The sequence below is a fragment of the Rhodnius prolixus genome, unplaced genomic scaffold, assembly GCF_049639745.1.
Source record: "Rhodnius prolixus isolate KJV_2025 unplaced genomic scaffold, Rpr scaffold_2, whole genome shotgun sequence".
Classification (NCBI taxonomy): Eukaryota; Metazoa; Arthropoda; class Insecta; order Hemiptera; family Reduviidae; genus Rhodnius; species Rhodnius prolixus.
The window spans coordinates 44647920-44669199 of NW_027411592.1; the positions used below are offsets into that span (position 1 = coordinate 44647920).

At 33.6% G+C, this 21280-nt stretch overlaps 1 protein-coding gene across 12 annotated transcripts in view; it reads right to left on the reverse strand.

Moving 5' to 3' along the window:
* Nucleotides 1-21280, reverse strand: part of LOC141449739 (discoidin domain-containing receptor 2-like) — a 556155-nt gene that overhangs the window by 55424 nt on the left and 479451 nt on the right. For all 12 annotated transcript variants that reach the window (XM_074119460.1, XM_074119461.1, XM_074119458.1 and 9 more), the window contains one exon: nucleotides 21-228. In XM_074119460.1, coding sequence (XP_073975561.1) covers nucleotides 21-228 — 208 coding nt within the window. The remainder of the gene's footprint in view (nucleotides 1-20; nucleotides 229-21280) is intronic.

Genomic DNA, 21280 nt, shown 5'->3' on the forward strand with positions numbered 1-21280 from the left:
CTTATAAAAAAAAAGCTTACCTGAATCAAATATCACTTCAGATATCATAATCCATCTGGCGGCAAAATGGAGTTGTAATTTAACATATTTTCCAACCCTACGATGCAGTTTAATGCTCACATTTCGTGAATGTTCAAATATTCTATCTTCCATATATGTGTAAGTTATAGGTCCTCCATAATAATACACTCCGCCCACGCTGAACATGATGTCCACCTCGGAGAATACCTAAAATTAAAGAAATAACACTGAAATCATTTTTACCTATATTCGGACATCGCACAGATAAGAATTATGAAAATTGTTATAACAATCTAACCGAAGTATTTTACAAATAATAAACAAATGGTTGGCCAGAAATAACATGAAATAATAAAATAAAGCTAGGAAAAAAAAATAGAAGTTCAAAGACAATTTCCAAAATAACGGTACTTACGAGTACTTCAAACATCTCATTTTGGTCTAACTTATAGATCAATACCTAATTTAGTATACTATCCGTTTTACTGGATTGGATGTAAATATTTAAATCGAAGACCGAATTGTATTGAGAAGGTTACATTACTATCGATACTCAGTTACATCGTAGGTTTTAGTGCTTCACTTTCTGAGAATATATAAAATCTGGATTGATAACTTATACGACTTTTTAATTACAATTCTTTGATGTTCGTTGGTGGTCTCAAGATCAATTTAGGGGAGTTATTTAAAATAAAGAGACGGTGAAAATATTAGAAAATATCCAAGAAACCAAATTGAAAACTTTCGTAGCTAAAAATCTGTGATCTCTCTAATCAGGCATTACAGTATGAAATCAAGATTATTAACAAGTCAAAAGCATTTTGATAAAATTAGGGAATACAATATTGGTTGTTGTTCTTTACTGAAGATCTTTAGTTAATGTGGGTTATAAAATTGATTTTAAGCGCTCTTCGATCCGAGTATAGAGCTCTTGGAATCGAAGACGATGGCTTACGAGATTATTTGATTAACTCAAACAATAAATAAATGAAATAAAGTAGCATTTAACAAATTTTACGAACAAATCTGCTGTTGCTGATAGAAGAAAAAAAAATAAAACAAAAATTGTGTGTTTCCTTTGTGACAAGACTTATTCTGTGTAAACAAAATTTAGTACCTTAGAGAATTCAGCCAGTTACTAAATTTATTAATGTTTGAAATACATGATGTAATTTCCAGCTTTTGGATAATTTTATTTAGACTTCAATCAAACGTAAAATTTAAAAAGGAACTTGACTAGTCAAACTCGTTTCTACGGAAACATTTTGACAAGGATTTAACTTTTTAGTCCTACGAAGTTTGCATCTATTTTTATAGGACTTAAGAATTTATAACCCGAATTCATCTGTAATAAAGAGCTTTGTAAAAAGCTGTTTAGCAAAAAGTTTTCGTATTTTAGAGAAAAAAAACACCAGTTTTTCAACACTTAAGTTCAATTTTCTTTTTGAACCTTTTTTGGGCGTTAAAACTTTAGCGAAATGTCTAAAAAGTAAAACGGAAAAGAAAATAAGGAACTTACATTACATTGTGATTTATTTTTTTAAATATTTATTTCAGATAAAATTTATATGTCGACAGATGTGTGCAATGTGCTTATGGAATTTAAAGGAAATGTTTGAAGCTTGTTTTTGAGCCAATCCCAAAAAACTTAAAATTAAAAATCTATTAAGTAGCACTTGGCTTGCAATGCCAAAAAGTTTTCCATTTTTAAGTTATGCTGATGACAATCCATACATTCACGCACATTGAGGTTAATTTATAAAATCGATTTTTAGTATAAGGATGTAAAATATTCTTATTAATATAACTAAAGAAAATAATAAATAATATAAATTTTTAATAAAATTTAAGAAAAAGATCTTATTTTTTTGGATGTCCAATAATTCGGGACGATTCAACAATTACTTCTAGTAGTTAACTTTTGTACCTGATCAAGGTATGAAAATTATAGAGGCGTAATTGTTCAACGGATCACACGTACAGATCGATAAAGCTATTAGTATCGACATATTGTAATAAAAAAATCAATTAATTTTCAAATCATTACTGTTATTAAATGGGAGTTGCACAGGACTCCCTCAATGGATCTCATTCTCCCTTTTTCAATTACATTATTGTAATAACTGTTATTAGGGTAGTAGGACGAAACTGGATGTCGCAGGTGGGGCATATCTACAGGCCCTTCATCCATATTGAAGGGTTTATTTCCATCTTTCATCTGCCCTTTTTTTTGGCACCACTCTTTGGCAAGCAAAGCTAACAAGGAGGGCTAGTTTTTTCTTTCACGAAATTCCTTGTTAGTTTTTTACCCACATCAACTGTGTCAGCTATCTCTACATTCATCAGCTCTTTTTTTGTATCATCGAATTAAACCATATTACGGATTAGTCCTGCCCATTATTCTCTCTGATAATATTACAAAATGGTATTAGCGCCATAATTTGGTTGATTTTAATTTCATTCTAACTAATATCTGAATTCTTTATTAAATTAGATGAAAGATTTAAAAATATACAGTCAAATTTTGGTTTCAAAACCATTAGATATGTTTTTACCGTTCACAAGAAAATAAATGCTTCTTTCTGAAATACTTTCTTTGAAACAAGAGTAAGGAAAACTCCTCCACTTTCATATTCCAAAAAGGACACAGATAAATTCCATTGGAGATCTACGGATTTATAATTTAAATCTAATAATTTCGCTCTTGCTCCGAATGAAGTCCTAATAAAATGTATTTTATTATTGTTTTTAATATAACGATAATTAATTTGGATTGTCTTCTTACAACCGTTGGTACCAGCTTTTAATCAGTTTATTCTTACGACTATCTTCATTATTTCTATTGCTTTTGTCGATTACATCTTAAGCTATCAGCTGCAGCAAAGGTACTGTCACTTCACAATTTTACCTATCTTCTAAATTAGGCAACTATCTACTCCTGGGGTCTTCAACCTTTTACACTTTTTAGGAACCCTGCTAGCTCGTGGTTTTCTTGAATCTCATGTTTAAGTAGCAGATAAAATAGTTTATCAAAGCTTTTTTCTACTCAAATTTGCCAAATTATTCTTGTATCTTTATTTCATCTTAATAGAAACATCTTAATGAAAAGTGAAGTAGCGAATCCCGTTTATTTCATTTATTTTCTAGAATACATTTTATGAATAATTAACTTTTAAATTTTATAATAATTAATGCGTTTTGATTGTTGTATCTGAAGCACGTGACTTTTACCGAATTTTAAGATTATTTTCTTCGTAAAACATTTATTTATATTAATTTTTTAAGATCAACTGCCTTTTTATATCCAATTTATATTAAAATTGTATTTTTTTTACGTAAATATACTTATTATATTAATATAATATTTTAATAAGACAGTCCAATATTCCGTTCCTCCATGAAATGTTCCTTGTACAGATGATTTCCATTTCACGTGAGTTCTGGCTGAGCAAATAGTGATCACTTGCTGAACTCCTGTCAACGTTCCAGGGGACTGTAGGGTTCCACGGAACCCAGGTTGAGGACCCCTGCTCTACACCATATTACTTTACTAGCAACAATCTTTAGTAGCCTGTTATTTATTTATTTTAATGGCGCGTCAACATCTGAGGTTATTGGCTTAGACGAAACCCACTTTCATTTTCTCTTTTAATTTATGTTTTCTTTCTACAAAATCTCTTCCAACCCTCTCTTCGACTTTGACTTTTACTCTTTCTTTTTTGAGATTTTTTTCTACAAATTAATTTTCATTGTTCTTCAGGAATTTCGTTAGTGCAATGTTGCGGATCTCATCAAAGAAAAAGATTACTCCTTGTTCTTGTTTACATTGAGCGTATGAATGAAACTATTCCTTAAAATGAGATTAGAATAAATTTATTTTAAACGAGAAAACAATTGGGCACCAAACACTAACTTGAATCCTTCTAGCTTCACTATTATGCTAAACCTTAGGTAGGCTTTTTGAAAGCTCTACGTAAGTAAACTACTTTCATTTAGGTTCAAACATGAGCAGTAGTTTTACTTTTAAGGCAAGCCTCGACAGTCAAAAAAGTGTTAAATATGAATGGCTAGTGCGATTAAATACAAAGTCTAGAAAGTACAAGTAAGCAAGTTGAAAGTCCCTTTTACTAAACTATAAATGCTTAAAGTAAGTATTAGGTTAAGAGCTTCTTATTTCCGGCGGAGAGAAAAAGGGAGAGGAGGAGGAAAAAGGTACATTTTCTGGTGTGGCTTCACACGAAGGAAGAAGTAGAGGAAGCTAAAAAATTTTGTTCCTGAAAAATATGTAATATCTATATGTAGGTTTAAGAGAGAAGTTATCCTACGGGTTTTAGTAGTAAGTAGACACTTATATACACTCCTAACAACACCTTGAATATTTTAGTTGCAAAGTTTGGTATTAGGCTGCCATTATCCCTTCCAAACTGTGTAGGAACCCTGTTGCTGCTGGGGAAAGAGCTGAACCATGAAGGAGACAAGCTGGCGGACTTGTTACTCGGCGCTCCTCTATAACAAGGGCAGCATCAGTTCCAGTGTATTCACTCCGCAGACAATATTCGCACGAAGGATGGAGAAGAAAGCCCAGGTAGATCCTGTCTTCATAACATGAGTCACACAGTTATGTTAATGTACAAGTCCTTCCTTAAAACACCAAACTGTCGTAATACCGGCTCCTATCTCTGAAGAGAACTCCTCCTATACCCCACTGGTGTACTTTAACTGTCCAACATGCTCCCTCTCGCTACATACACCACCCTTACCCTGCCCCTTTTCCTATTTCTCCCTAACCTCTCTTTCCCCTATCCTTCGTCCAGATATACTTTAATAAAGAAAGACAACACCTGGGACACTTTATAAACTTCTTTTTCGTTGCCAAAACTATTCTGAATAAGAAAAGTGAAGGAGAAAATAGAAAAAAACTTTTCCCATTCCAAAACAATTTACAAACGAATGACTTGAGTAGGGGCAGTCACAACTAGGAAGTAATTCCCTACAATTATTCCAAATATTTTAACAAGATGATCATAAAAATTCAAGAAGCATTCATAAATTTATTCAGAATAAAAAGTAATAAAAAGAAATTGGTAGATAAAGAAAGTAATTTTAGGCGAATGGAAGTATTTTATGTTTGTTCTTTAACTGTTTTTACAACTGTTTTCACTCAAGCTAGACAATACTTTAGAGACAAATTATCTTTTTGAAACTAAAGTCCACACAAACATCCATGAACGTAAAATTTATTTAAGAGGAATAAATTTATTTTTTAATAAAGTACGAAGTGAATATCGAGCGAAAAGAAATATTAAAATCGATTTTTCAGTCATGGACGATTACATTATTTCGCATGTGTTTATGCACTCAGCACAAAACTTAATTAGTGTGATCCTACTTCAGTATTATTAGTGCAAAAAATCCATAAATTTGATTCGCCTAAGGTAAGCTATCAAACGTAAGATAAACGCAGGTAATTTCCTTCAGTACAAAAGGTTTAAATTAGGGATTCGGCAGTAAAGAAAATATTCAAAATTACAATGTCCTTCAAGAAGTGGCGTCAGTTCTGCAAAAAGTCAATGTAAAAAGAAGCTATACCTCTTTTTAACCAGTTAAGCGTGTTTGACATGTATAATACACGTTAAATTTCCATTACGTGAAATTTCTATTACGGTGCGTTCGACGTGTTTACTCGTTGTGAAAAATATAAAATTACCATTAACTTTAAAAACTCGAAATTTTAATAAAATACAATAAGAATATTATTTGGTGGGATGTTTCCTTTATCTTACCAATAGAACTGCGGTAGGAGTCAGCTAAAAGATAAGTGGTTGGTACATGTTTGGTCTCCGCATTAGAGATTGGGGTATTATGCACACAAATAGAAGCTCTCAACCCTTGTGCAATGCCGTTTATACCTCAGATAGAGGTTCAGATCTCAGTACGAGCATGATTTCATTTTGCACAGAATTCAAAGCTCTTTTCTTCCTTGTAAAAGCTCTAGCGTCCCTAGTTAACTAGAGAAATGCATACGTGAAGCGATGGAAAATTTTGAAATGCACAGAATGCTCTATAATCTCAAGCCCCCAGAGATTGCAGAAAAAGTGCTTGCAGTGACTATTATGACGTTGTAAACTTTTGGTTGTTTTGCCCTGCGTTCGACGTGTATACACGTCAATGTCTGATTTTAATTCCGCATACTGCGGGTATTTCTTAAAATTTAATTCCACGCTTAACTGGTTAATGTCAGCTATAAAAGGTTGGACAATCAGCATTCTTTCGTCCGAGGAAGAACACGTATCCTGAATAAAAGCCTAAATAAAATCTAAGAGTAGCACCTTCAGGACTGAAAGTAAGGAGCCTGGCTGCTGTACCTGAACAATCTCATTCCACTTCTCAAGTTCACATCTTTTTGAACCAGAGAAGACTAAAATTTATCGATGTCTCTTATCCGGCAATCCGAAAGATCATCAAGCTAACCCTGTTGGTAACAGTGGTAACGGCTAATACTGACTTCTTCATACATCCTATCCACTTTTGGACCGCTAAAGAGCCCACAGTTGCCAGCACTGTTTGACAAAACATCCATTTCTTTGCGTACTTGCTGTAAGTGACCTTCAATAGAGTAACATTCGACGTTAGACCTCTCGTAAAGCCCCTAAAGACACCGATCATCTTAGCACAGACCCCTCAGTGAAACTTCAATCCTGGACAGGCCAGAATTCTGCTAATTAAAACTGGTAGCGTATCTATCAATCAACAAATAAAACGTCTTTTAAGACTAATGAACATTATATCTATGAAAGCCCAATGTATATAATTAGTACGATTAGTACCTTTGAGTTAAAAATCAGAGTAAGTCATAGTTTTGAGGTGAGACTTCCGGGTTAAACAGTGAATACGTTTCATTGGCGTACAATGGAGGGAAGTAGATGGAAAGAGCGCATTTTGAAATGAACGAATGAAACACTAGCACGAAATTTGAAAATCACTCACCACTTTTGGAACATATGTGACAATGTACGAACATAAACAAACATATTTAATGTGTTAATTAAAGTTTCAATGTGTTTAAGGAGCAGGACAGGGCGGAAAACGTATTACAATACGTTAGTTAACAAGACTAAGCTAGGCCTAACTTCGACTAGTGTACTGCACTAGTTGGATTTGTAACTAAGTGATTAGCCACTGGCTTGATTGACATTACTTCACTGATGCCTCTGCGTGCAGCCTCAGCGGACCGCACTGTTTACGAGCTTTCTACGTAGAGGTGTTTAATTAGAATATGTCCATCAACGCGTCAAGAGCACGTTTCAAACATCTATTTAGACCAGTCGCTGTCTTAAATATGTTCTTTATTTATTTTTCATGTCAGTCTTTAGTTTTCTTTTTTTATTCGTTCGTTCTTTCGGTACTTGTAACGGCTGACATTTTTAATTTTGAGTCTAGATAATGAGCTGATGAAAGCTAATATGAAGCTCTTTACTAAGAGCATAATGCATTTTACAACTGCAATATAACTAGTTACAAAAACAAGTTCATGAACAATATATTAATTAGACTGTCACATTTATTTCTTGTCGGCCACAAAGATTTATTACTAAAATGTCAGGACTCTCAAGTTTCAAGTTTCTTTGTTTAAAAAAGTAAATAAATTAGAAAATTTATCACTTAACAACTTAATAATAATAGTATCTTTGAGAAAAAAAAGTAAATAAATACAACGGGCAAGATTAGGGCAGAAAGTATGGCTACTGACTTTGAAGAAACAAAAGAGTCATCTCTAAGATATAATGATTAGAAGTTTGTGGTACTATGTGACATCTTACTCTAATTTCACCAATTAAAACCGAAGATTATGAGCTTCGATACAACAAAGAGACTTTTTCTACTGATCTGACAATTCTATTCACATTCCAAGTTTACGGCTCAATTTTTCCATCTGCTTTTAAATGTAACACGAGAGAGAAGTACTTTGATGCAGTAAATTGAAGGAAAGTCCTACGATTCCAAAAATTATTTTTTAGAAAATAAAATTTGTGAGTAACAAAAATATTACGCCCAAATCCCGAATAGGAAATAAACTAGATGATTGTTTGGGAGCTATTAATTTATTATTCAATAAATTTAATTTCTATGTAACAGAGGTGATAAGCCAACTCATTTTGGGTGACCAGCGTCGACCGAGAAAAAAATTTATTTTATAATTTAAATAATACACCGATTTTTAGAGTACTTTGAAGAAATTACGGTGTTCATTGAGAATAAGGATCTGGCCAGCTTTCCTCAGATTAATAAATGGGTTGTTTAATAAACCTTTTTTGTATTTACTACAGTTGCAAACATCAAAAAATTGTGAATATTTCTATATGTGACACGGCACCAGAGTTAAGGTAAAGTTTTCCCAAAATTTTGACAAACCGAACTCAAAAAGTTAGCAATCACTAGGACTGTACTTTACTCAGATGTTCGCAATGAATTCTTGTGTACAGATCCATAAGTTGTGAAGATATTGAGAGTTGATTAATATTGATTGATTGAGTATTGATTTTTTGGGTCATGACACTCTGAAATTGGGTCTGGCCCACTATATCTCTCTTTCGAATAAAGATATTAGTATGAAATTCTGTTCTCTTATACACTACAGTTTTCTCAGTTATAAGCTATAGTTTTTTCGTGTACAGATCTGTTAGTTGTGAAGATATTGAGAGTTCAGAGACGCTGTGAAATTGCTCCGGCTATATCTCCCCTAGTAAACAACATAACAGTATGAAATTTTATCTTCTATACATTATAATTTATTCAGTTAAAAGCTATAGTTTTTTTGAGTACTGATCCATATGTTGTGAAGATATTGAGTGTTGATTTTTTTGGGGGTAATAATTTGTTCTGAAATGGCGTCACCATATGGAATGAACATATTGGTAAGAAATTTTGTTTTGAAATATTTAGTGTTTACGTTCTTCTCGAATTTGGAATCCTTCTGTCTCGTATTGTAATACGCCGAATACACAAGCTATTCCATTCAATTAAACATAACTTCTAACTGAACAATTGTGCTTAGTATCAACACTAGAAATGGTATAGTCTAGTAATCTAGAATAAATCAATAACAATATGAATTAAGCAAAAAATAAAATTAAAAAAGAGAGCTAGAAGGAAACAGTATTAAATATTTAGAAATAATAATAAAAAGCATATTTAATAAACGAAATTAAACCACGTTATATATGTGCTGTCCAATTACTTGTGCAAACATTGGCAAAATCAATGGCTAGAGAGTTATTCTAACTGATTAAATTAATTAAATGAATACCAAATATTTCATTTTTGTGGGCGCTTTCAGTATGAAATGTTTTTTACTTTCAAATTTTATTTTATTTATTTTTAGAATTTGTTATATTTTACACAATTTAGATTGAATTTTGAATAGAAAATTTTACTCCCGGTTTGGCCGGGACTGTCCCAATTTTAAGCACTTGTCCCAGGGTCCCAGCAGGTTATTAAATACGTCCCGGTTTTAGGTTAAAAAAAAAGATTTAATATTTGTTAAATTTAATGAAATCGTTTGCTTGGGTGTAACACTGGTGCCTTATTATTTTTTAAAACGTATATAAATTTGAAATGTACTGAATTTTATGGCTTAATTAGAAATGACGAAAACTTTCTAAAAGAAAAAAACCTTCCGAGTAAAATTCTTCAACAAGTAAATAATTACTGCAATGAATATACACGAGTACAAGTGCAATTTATTATATTTTTATAAATAATAATAACATTTTTTGCAATGATTTTACCTTTACTTTTGTGACACTCAACAATGTTAATAATTTGTAATAGTAAAATATTCATAAAAGCATAAGTTAATAAGTACGAGGGTCGTTTGAAAAGTCCGTGCAAAAATAAAAACTACTTAATTTTTTGGGGTAAACCTTTTTTATTTTTCAACATAGTCTCCTTTTAGGCTTATACACTTCGTCCAACGCTGCTCTAGTTTGTTGATCCCTTCCGAATAATAGGATTTGTCCAAGTCTGAAAAATAGCCATTCGTTTCTGCAATCACCTCCTCGTTTGAAAAAAATCTTTTTCCCGCCAGCCATTTCTTCATATTGGGCAACAAATAGTAGTCCGAGGGAGCCAATTCTGGAGAATAGGGGGGATGCGAAACGAGTTGGAACCCTATTTCCATTAATTTTGCGACCACAACTGCTGAGGTGTGAGCTGGTGCGTTGTCGTGATGGAAAAGGACTTTTTTGTGGGCCAATCGTGGGCGTTTTTCTTGCAGCTCGGTTTTCAAACGGTCCAATAACGATGAATAATATGCACCTGTAATAGTTTTACCCTTTTCCAGATAGTCGATGAGGATTATTCCTTGCGAATCTCAAAAGACAGTCGCCATAATCTTTCCCGCCGAAGGAACGGTCTTCGCCTTTTTTTGGCGCAGATTCCCCCTTGGTAACCCATTGTTTAGATTGTTCTTTGGTCTCAGGAGTGTAGTGATATATCCATGTTTCATCCTCAGTGACGAAACGACGCTTAAAGTCCTGCGGATTCTTCTGGAACAGCTGCAAACTGAAACACTTCACACGATTTCGTTTTTGGTCAAGCGTGAGCAATCGCGGCACCCATCTTGCGGATAGCTTTGTCATGTCCAAATGTTGATGCAAAATATTATGTACCCGTTCATTCGAGATGCCCACAGCACTAGCAATCTCACGCACCTTTACTCTTCTGTCATCCATCACCATATCATGGATTTTATCAATGATTTCTGGAGTAGTAACCTCAACAGGGCGTCCAGAACGTTCAGCGTCACTTGTGCCCATATGGCCACTCCGAAAATTTTGAAACCACTTATAAACTGTTCTAATCGAAGGTGCAGAGTCACCATAATGTTTATCAAGCTTCTCTTTAGTCTCCTGAGGCGTTTTGCCTTTCATAAAGTAGTGTTTAATCAACACACGAAATTCTTTTTCGTCCATTTTTTGAAAATCACTCGACTTCCTCGATTCAAACGAATGCCAAACACAAAGAAATAGACCGATCTGGCTGAAACTTGGTGTGTGTTCTTCCAAGAGATGCTACTAACTAAACATAACCTCGATACGCGCCAGTGGTGCTATCTCTCTGACTTTGCACGGACTTTTCAAACGACCCTCGTATAACAACGAAAAAATCAAACAAATTAAGTTATTTATTTATTTATTTTTACCTGGCTGTCCCGGTTTGGCGTAAAAAATATTTGGTAACCCTAATTGTGCGTTTCATTTTTGTTAGTTCTATTGCTGTCGTAGCGTCTATCAAAAAGAACCCATAAAAATGTACATTGGTTGGAGGGAAATATTATTTTTCTGTAAATTTTGTAGTCCAACTTATGCTCTGGGATTCTTAGACCAATGGAAATGTACTATTGAGCTTTAGGAACGTAAAGTTTAGAATAAGAAAGTGAACACTATTTTTAGCGTATTGATAATACATTATACTTTTCGCAAATGCTTATCAACAACTGGTAGCTTTAGTTGTATTGACCACTTGGACGCCTCAAACGAACGGGGGTCGTCATGAAACAGGTGATTGATTGATGGCTACTGCGACCAGTGTTATACTGATTAAGCTTCTTCATGTAATTGCAAATAGCAAGAAAAACAACATGATGGCCCTCTTCAAATTTAAAACCTTTAAATGAAAGTGGTAAGTTTCCTTTTAATCTTCAATATTTTATAGCGCCACAGGGTGTATGTGGCTATAAGATGTTGAATTTACTTGTTGAGAAAGATAGGAACACAGTATAATGAATTTTAGTTTTAACAATGGGTTCGAAGCGGAGTGATATATTTCTAAACCCACAGGAATATTTGTTAGCTAATTTATTAGACTCTAGATACCACACTGAACTCTTATTGATTAGGCTTACTAGTGTTACATAAAGACAAGTGGTAAGCTTCATTGTACTGCAGGATGAGCCAAGAGATCGATTTTATTCTCATGTTACCAATGGGTACAATTATTGCACTTCTCCAAGCTTTAGAAACCTTTTGGTCTCTCAGCTGCAATTAAATTCTTTTTTAAAAAAAACTGTGGCAATTGACAGACAGGTTTTGATTTTAAATGATCTTTGTTTATTTCGGAAGGGGGAGCTTTCAAGAACAGTTTTCATTCTTTAATTTATTTTTGCTTGTAAGTATAAAAATACAAAAGGAACTGCTAAAATACTTGTAGACAAAACGTTTTCACTGACGACGGTATAAACGAGGCGTTGAGAGATATTACACCTGATTTAGTGTATCCTTCCTGTTTCTTTTACTTTGGGGAACCTTCTTCAGAATATCTTGGGAAGAGAAGCGTCTTTTGGTGATCCCTGATTACCGGCTCATCGTTACAAAAACTGAACTTGAAACAAATTCTAACTATTGTACTGAACTAAGCACACTTTAATTGGTCAGTGCACACTTTGTATCAATGAATTCTTTTTTTAAGCTACAAAAACTTCTAGAATTTTTTTTATTTAAAATTTTTAAATGGTGGATTTTTAAATTCTAATGCAGTGATTATCAACCACTGTTTTGCAGCACTTTTGCGTGCCGCGAAAGTTTTGAAGTGTGCCGCCAAATTTTAGAAATGCATACAATAAAAATTATATAGGGAAGGGATTAGCTATGAGGTTAGCGTGCTGGACTCCCACGTGGAGGTCCTGGGTTCGAATTCAGCTGATGACCCTAAGATTTTCTCTTCCTAGAAAGCACACTGTCTGGTGATGGGCAGTGTTGTCTCTAACGAGAGAACACTGTCCGGAGGCCTGAAAAAAGCTCCGTGCGCCAATAACCTTAGATGGTGACGCGCCTTAAATCATTTAAAAAAATAATAAAAATTGTAACGCCTTCTTTATTATTACGAGTAAAGTTTAAATTAAAGAAAAATATATCTATGGATATGTTAAAATTATTTTTCAAGTTGGTTGGTACGTACAAAAGCAGGTTGTTTTAATGACAGTTGATGGATAAGTAAAATACTATTAAACTTATCTTATTGTTAGTGTATCGCCAAATTTTGAAATTGTGAAAAGTGTGCCGCCGCACCAAAAAAAAATGTTGCAAATCACTGTGGTAATGTTTTGTTGTAGTTGTTGGGTGTTTTTTGAAAATTCTTATTGAAGCAAAATCCGGATGCAATTCTGTTTTCTTTGACCACGTTGCATTTAAGTGAATCATCTTCATGCTTCTCAAGTCGTTCTGGTGCTAATTTACCTTACTTAGTAACTGAATCTTTACTTCTTATTTGTCGCAAATACAATATCTATGTATTTTAGAGGAAGAGCAACTTTAAAATGGTTTTCCGCTTTCATGAATGTTTCTTTAAGATGGTTTAAACTTTTTTTTTCCAGTTTAAAAACTACACTTGCATCACTTGTTGAGCTACGGGGGGGAGTTATATTCCATAACTCATTCTGGAATGGAACAGTACGTATAAGCTATTCGCAGTATTTCTAAAGAAACCTTATCCCTTAATTTTCTCAATGAAGTTAGACCTGAGAGAGTTAATGGTCTAATGGATATATGCGACTTATAGACTAGGAAGTCGAATATTGATTCCTTGAGAAATAAGCTCTCTGAGCAAGCAAGTCCAACTCTCAGTCGACGGTTTCAAGAAGTATTAAAACATTTTTTAAATAAAGCTCACTTCATTTCCCAAACTGCAAACCAAAGTTACACTTTAATAGTTGGACGTTAGGTCCGCTTGAAAAAATGTATAATTTCACTTTATTTAATATTTAAATTTGTGTTATTAGAGCGCAAGTGAATGTGATAATGTTTTAAACATTAGTGGAGTAATGTTGCTAACCAAATAGTGTTGCACACAAGTTAGTTAAGTGTTATACTTGGCCAGAGTCTGAACAACATATAGAAAGACATAACTACTCCAAGAGCCCCCTTTAGTCGTAAGACTTTATAGTTGGGCTTCCCAAGGAGGTAAGCGAAAGCTCCTATATTATTCAAGACTAGTGCCTAACAACCTAGAGTAGTAGTAAATTGTTTATTCTTGGGCAGTAAAGGCAGCCAGCCGCCAACATGGAGTCTACGATGCAATACTCTTCTATCTCACACAACACATACAAGCTCTCTCATCTCATTCCACCGGTAAGTTGAGTGGTAACACCTGGGCACGCCAACAGAGACGCTACTAAACTCCCTAGAGTACGATTGGCGTCTCAACCAACACACGTAACACACTACAGTAAACGTTCGAAGATCGGAGAGCGGTATTGCAATTTCTGGCGGTGCCCCTTAGTACTAAAACAGGAAAAAACTTACAACAACCAGTGGTGGTCCGCTGCTAGCTATCTCCTTCTAAAATGTAACAAACCAGAAGGTTGTAAATGCCTAGGAATATCTCGAGGGGACGGTTGGTATACAGGCATGAGTATAACTAGTCTACATCCTGGTTTTTTTTATTTTTGAGGGGAAAGGCTCATATAGTTCATACATGGTAGGAGCTTAGCGGTAACACCCTTTGGGAAATTTCAAGGTAGGTGGATTTGTTACCAAATTTACGAATGTTATAAAAAAGAAGTAAAAATTGAATAGAAAAAGTCCTTGGGTAACGAGAAGAGATATTACAGAAGTGAAGTTTCGTACCGTAGACGGGACCTTTTTACTACCGACTGCTCTTCCTCATGTATGCAAAAACATACAGAATATCCAAAAAGGTAACACGCTAAGAAGGTGCTACCTTTGAATATAGAAAATATTATAGTATAAGGTAAGTACCATTACTTCGGCCCAGGATGAACAGCTAACATAATAAACTTACATTTCTTTTATGGTACATTACTTATTAAAGGGTAGACAAATAAAAATACCCAAAGAAATGTAAAAACCGTCTTATAAATGTGCTGAACAACTTTATACATACTTTGACATGTGTCAGAGCTGGTATATACGAGGTGTGTTCAAAAAATAAGGTGAATTTTCATTTTTCTTAAAAAATATTTATTTATTCATCGATTTTTATTTTGTCTCCTTCAAAGTAGTCCCCCTCAGATATAATACATATGTGCCAGCGTTTTTTCCAATCCTCGGAACAGTTCTGATATGCACTTTTTGGTATGTCCTTGAGCTCTCTCAGCGATTCGGTTTTTATCTCCTCAATCGTCGCAAATCTCCGTCCTTTCATGGGTCTCTTCAATCATGGGAACAGGAAAAAGTCGCAGGGCGCCAAATCTGGTGAATACGGTGGCTGAGACATGATAATGTCATTCAACAATTCCTGAGCGATGCTCATGCGACGGTTTTTTTGATCAAAATTCAGCAATTTTGGAACGAACTTCGCTACTACATGCTTCATGCCCAAAATTTCCGAAAAAATTGCAGGACATGTGCCAACCGATATGCCGACAACCTCAGCAACTTCTCTAATTGTGATTCGACGATTCTTCTCAACATTTTCATCGGTTGTTGATGTGCTGGGGCGTTTAGGGCGAGCGTCGTCATTCACATCTCGACCTTCTGTGAAAAGCTTGTACCACTTGTAAACATTTTTTTGACACAGAGTACTCTCACCGTACGCCACTCTCAACATTTCAAGTGTTTTTGAGCACTTAATTCCATTTTTTACACAAAATTTGATTCAAATTCGTTGATCCATTTTTTTCGACAGAAGAAAATCGCCGAACTCGCAAAACACTTGTCTTATTTATGCCTCTAACATACAAACTAAACATGCTATATAGCTACAACTTTGGAAATATGTTCGAGACAAGTGTACCAACATAAAAAAAAAAGACAATCGAAATTCGAATGTACGTAGCCCGCGAAATTTGAAAATTCACCTTATTTTTTGAACATACCTCGTACATAAGAACTCCAAGAAAAAATTTAGAATAGCAATTTTAGAGGATTTACTATGCAACAATAAATTAATAATAATTAAAACTGTCCGGTAGGACAGTTGTATAAGGGTTGATCGTCAAAAAGTGCACGAAAAAGTGTAACGGTGAAAATAATAATAATAAATCAAGAATTTTTATAATTATCGCAGATAATGTTGGACGCCTCAAATCATACAAATAATACGTAATCAAATTCAAAAATAAACAACGGTAACCAAACACTCATATTAAGGACGATGTTACAGATATGTTCATGTATGCACTCTAGCGTAGAGCTAGCGAACTTATCAATTTTAGCGAGAATAAAGGTTACACTTAGGTCGAGGCATTGAAAATGCACTTAATAAGATAATAGGATGAAAAAATAAATGCCATTTCAGTCGAGTAAAATTTATTCTGCCGAGCTTTCGACCTAGGGACTAGGTCATCTTCAGGGCTGTGGAACATATTTACAGTTTGTTAACAATGATTCTATTGAAAGTAATATTTTTACATTACAAGGTTGGTGTGTCTTCTGTCTTGTCTGTTCATGGACTGAGTGTGATCGGTCTGTGTGTGATATGTGTTAGGTTGTGTGGAAGTCAGTGTTGCCAATTGTCAAGTATTTCGTAGTAAGTTTGCGTATATGTTGTTTAAATTGTTCGTGTCTGTTTTCTGTCTTAGATATGTATATCATTTCTATGCCCTGAAGATGACCTAGGTCGAAAGCTCGGCAAAATAAATTTTACTCGACTGAAATGGCATTTATTTTTTCATCCTATTGAAACTACAAATCAGTCACCAAAAAGAATGAACAACAATTAATAAGATAAGTTATCCAACCATGGCACACAATGCGTTAGCATTCCACTTTGTATTTTAATAAATTTTGGGCGATATTATTTTGTATTCCCTCCATAAATTTGTATTCAAACAATAGGAATTCCAAATAAAAGTAATAGGCACTTCAGATCAACCAATTTTTTTTTCAAATTTGGAATTCTTTATCATTTCAATTAACATAAATATTATACAAGTGATAATATAAAGCAAAGTCTGCTCCTTTCCCAAAAGTTCTCTAAACGAGTTTTATAAGATGCAAATGTTTAAAATTAATACATAACTTTATGTTCTCATTATATGTAATATATAAAACGAGTGGCCGTCCAAAACACCTAATTGGCAGTTGGACAATTAGCCTAGCGATTACTTTACTTTAATATTATACATGTGTTCGAGAAAAAACTTCAAAAAAATTAATTAATTAATTAAAACTGTCCGGTAGGACAGTTGTATAAGGGTTGATCATCAAAAACTGCAGGAAAAAGCGTAACGTTGAAAAACACCCAACTTTGACAATTTTTTTCTCTTTTTCTATAAAAGATAAAATTCCCAAATTTTCTTTAAATTATAGGACAAACCCTCCTTTATAACTGAAATTTTTTTGCAACAACATAGATCTAATAGATTTCGAGAAAAAAGTTGCCGAAAATGAGCAAAAACGGCTTTTTCAAAAATTGTTGTTGTTCTTCTTCTTCTTCTTCTTGTTGTCGTTGTTGTTGTTGTTGTTGTTGTTGTTACCTTTTTTGTAAACCGCGTACCGCCTAAACGCGTGAACCGATTTTCATGAATGAGGTGTCATTCGATTCGGAATTTTTTGTAGATGTGCCTTTTGGGGGTCTCGACGCTGTACATCGAATGGGAGAGGAGTTAGCCCCCTTTATGTAAGGCCCCCTCCAAAATTATTATTTCTAATTTCTCTGTAAATCTTGGCCCGATTTTGATAAAATTTGGTAGGATGATAGGGTTAGGGCTCCCCTACGTAACATTAAAGCGGCGATCAGCTCTTACACTTGTTAAGGGGAAGTATAGCAATCTTTCAAATTATCGAGACGTGAACCGATTTTCTTGAATAAAGTGTCATTCGAATCAAAATTTTGTACAGATTTGTACTTTAAAAGTCTCGACGCCATGCCTCATAAGGAGGGGAGTTTGCCCTACCCAAATAAGGCCCTTTCTAAAACTATTATTACCAATATTTCTATAAAGCTTAGTCCGATTTTGATAAAATTTAGCACGAAGAAGTGATTAAAGCTCCTCTACGTGGCTGTGAAGTGCCATCATGCTCTTACGCCTACCAACAGGAAGTACTGCAATCGTTAAAATTATCAATGAGTGAACCGATTTACATCAATGAATTGTCGTTTGATTCAAAATCTTTGCCTTTTAGGGAGAAGTCCAGTAATCGCAGTTTATTTTTCTTGCTCCTCTTAAAAGGAATTACTGAAATCGCAGTTTAATTTTGCTATTTACGTACAAATACCTTCCTATTTTATTCAAAACGCTTTCTCAAAAAAATTGTTATTGAGGATGGTTTGGGGACCGCAATTATAATCGTTCTTTAAAAAGATCTCTACAGTAGTTACGGTTCCGACTTAACGCCTTATCAGGTTATAATGATAGAATTGCTTATACCAAATTTTAAAAAAATCTGTAAAGCAGATATGTAACTTTGCAAAATAGACAAAAAGAAAAATCTATCCAAAAGGTACAAAAATCTCCTTAACAAAAACTTACAGTTTAAAATGTTAAGTATAAGGGTTGATTAAACGCCAAAAGGTACACAAATCAGCAAGTACCCATCATTTCATTTATACTTCATTGATATGATTTAAGTAATTTTACTGCATTAACTTTTCCTTCACATTTTTAGAATTTATTAGATGTCACAGACCCTTATGCTGGCCAGTTCATTCATAATATTTTTTTGTTATAATTATGATAAAATGAGTTCTGAATTATTCTGAGTAGTCACATATACATGCATGTTAAAGTAGAAAAAGACAAAGTCAGAGTCAGCCACTGTTTAAATTTGAATCACGGATTTAACAGAATATTTCAGTCTTGAATTCGTCTTACCGAAATATTCGTGAGCACAAATAACTCACAGTTAATAACAAGTAGATTATTCAACAATTATTCATTTCTCAATAAATTGTAATTTAATTTAGTCTCCCTAATTTTACTTATAGTAAAATACTGGAATAATTAGCTGCCCTAAAAATATGCATATCTTATTTATTTTATATTACATATATTCAACATTGTGAGAAGAACAGCTACATTGAGAATGTAATTGAAGAAAACTATATTATTTGCGATAAAGCCAGGTAATTATTACCTATTATTATAAACGTTTGACTACTACATAAAATAACAATTACTTTAATCGAAGAATGAACTTAAACCGACGATTTAAAAAAATAAATAAAATAAAATAAACAAAATCATTGATGTATGTTGATATAAGCATTTTTTAAAAAAAGGTTTTGAATTTTTTAGCCTCATAATTTTTTTTTATTTTTTATAACGTTTTTCTTTTTCACCTGTAATTAATAGTTTGATTACTATAAATAACTAGATATTACAGTCAATCTACAGTGCTACTTGAACAAATATTTTGTAGATGAAAATGGCCAGCATAAGGGTCTGTGACATCTAATAATTTCTAAAAAAATGTGAAGAAAAAGTTAATGCAGCAAAATTACTTAAATTATATCAGCTAAGCATGAATGAAATGTTGGGTACTTGCTGATTTGTGTACCTTTTGGCGTTTAATCAACCCTTATACTTAACATTTTAAACTGTAAGTTTTTGTTAAAGAGATATAAGTGAGTACTTTATTAATATTCAAGTTGCAAAGAAAAAGAGAGTAAAGAACATGGAAAATAAGAAGAGATTAAAGTCCAAAATACAAAGAAATAATTGAATTCCTAAGTCTTTAATTTAATTTGATATTGGAGAGATTTTAAGAGGGAAAAACGTAGTTGCTTTAACTGTACTTTTAAAATTCAATTTTAGATTCATTGTAAATTCAACTTTTACAAACCTTTTCTCATTTAAAACAACTCAGTGAAACTTATTTTTAAAGTTTTCCAGATTTTTTTTTTTTTTTTTTAATTAATTTGATTTTGTTTTATGATATAACCTACGTTCAGTAACACTTTTCCCATTGTCTTTGCCGAGTCTTTGTTATAGTTTGAAATCTCATATGAATTTTAGGTTGTTTGTGGTTAATTACCTAATTTCGGTTACCTACTCTGCATTAAACTATCTGAATCGTTTTCATTGTGTAAAATTACACTCGCAAGTTTATTCTAAAAATAGATTGCATTGGGAAGATAGGAGCTTTAATTTAATATCCTGACAAGACCACCGAATTTTTGATACTTTCCTGCTTCGTATTATCATTTAGGTTAATACTAAATTTTCTATTTTGCCTTCATCTATAAGAAAATGTTGATTCTTGAAGATAACTTCATAAATTTATTCAAATAACAAGAATAAAAAGAATATAAGTAGGGGTTAGTGAAATACATCAAGTTAATTTAATATTCAGGACATTTATATAAATAAATTTATAAATAAGCCTGTTGCTGACGCTTCTAAGGAAGACCACGTACTTGCCTGATCCCCAAATTGTTCTAGAGTGAGTAAATTGTCGTAGAACATCTTGTCTGGCTGGATCGTAGATGGGTATTCCATGGAAGAGAGTGGGTGATACAAGAGCTAAATAATGGAGCTGCCTGGAACCGAGCGCTCAGCTGGTGGCTGCAAGAGTGGCAGTGGCAGGCGACATTGTAAGTGTTAAAATGAGATAAGCCCCTCCCTATCCATTGCATTTTGTGTAGACACTGTGTTGGAAGTGGGAACGTTCTACGTGCGCTGAATACGTTAGCCAGTCGCCAGATCAACAGGGAAGCGCCCTGCAACTTCTTTAGCTCTAGTGGTAAGGGCAACAGTATTGAATATTTAGCCAACTACTTCACTACTAGCGGCACCACCACTATTCTTGGCATTCCGCAACAACACTTATCTCTTCTTCTTCTCCTCTACTTCACAACCGTGGAAATTCTCTTACAAAATTATTCAAATGAATGTGAATGAAGATTTCAGAACGCTTTATTGTTTTCCTCTTGTTCATTAGAATATCAAGGAATCAGGGCTGTCCACTCCTAATGAATTAAATAGTTTACTTTCCTCACTTTGCACAGATAAACTTTGTATCTCTCTTATTTGAAAAAGTAAGGTAGTTTATTGATTTCTTATTAAATGAACAGATTGTTTTATTAAAATATACATCTTTCACTTATTTATTTCGTAATTTATTCTGCAAGAAGAAGCCCCGTTAAGTAACAGTAACGATAGCGCGTCTTAACAGAATACCTAGGTTCCGTCTATCAAGATGTTAAAGTGGTACACAGCTGATGATGCCCTAGATTTATGTCATACATATCTTTTACAAAAACCGCTTAAAACAACCTTCTGACGGTGTTGCGTGTGTCAGAAAATTTACAATAAAGTCAACGTTATAACACGAATTCGATGAACAAAAATTAATTA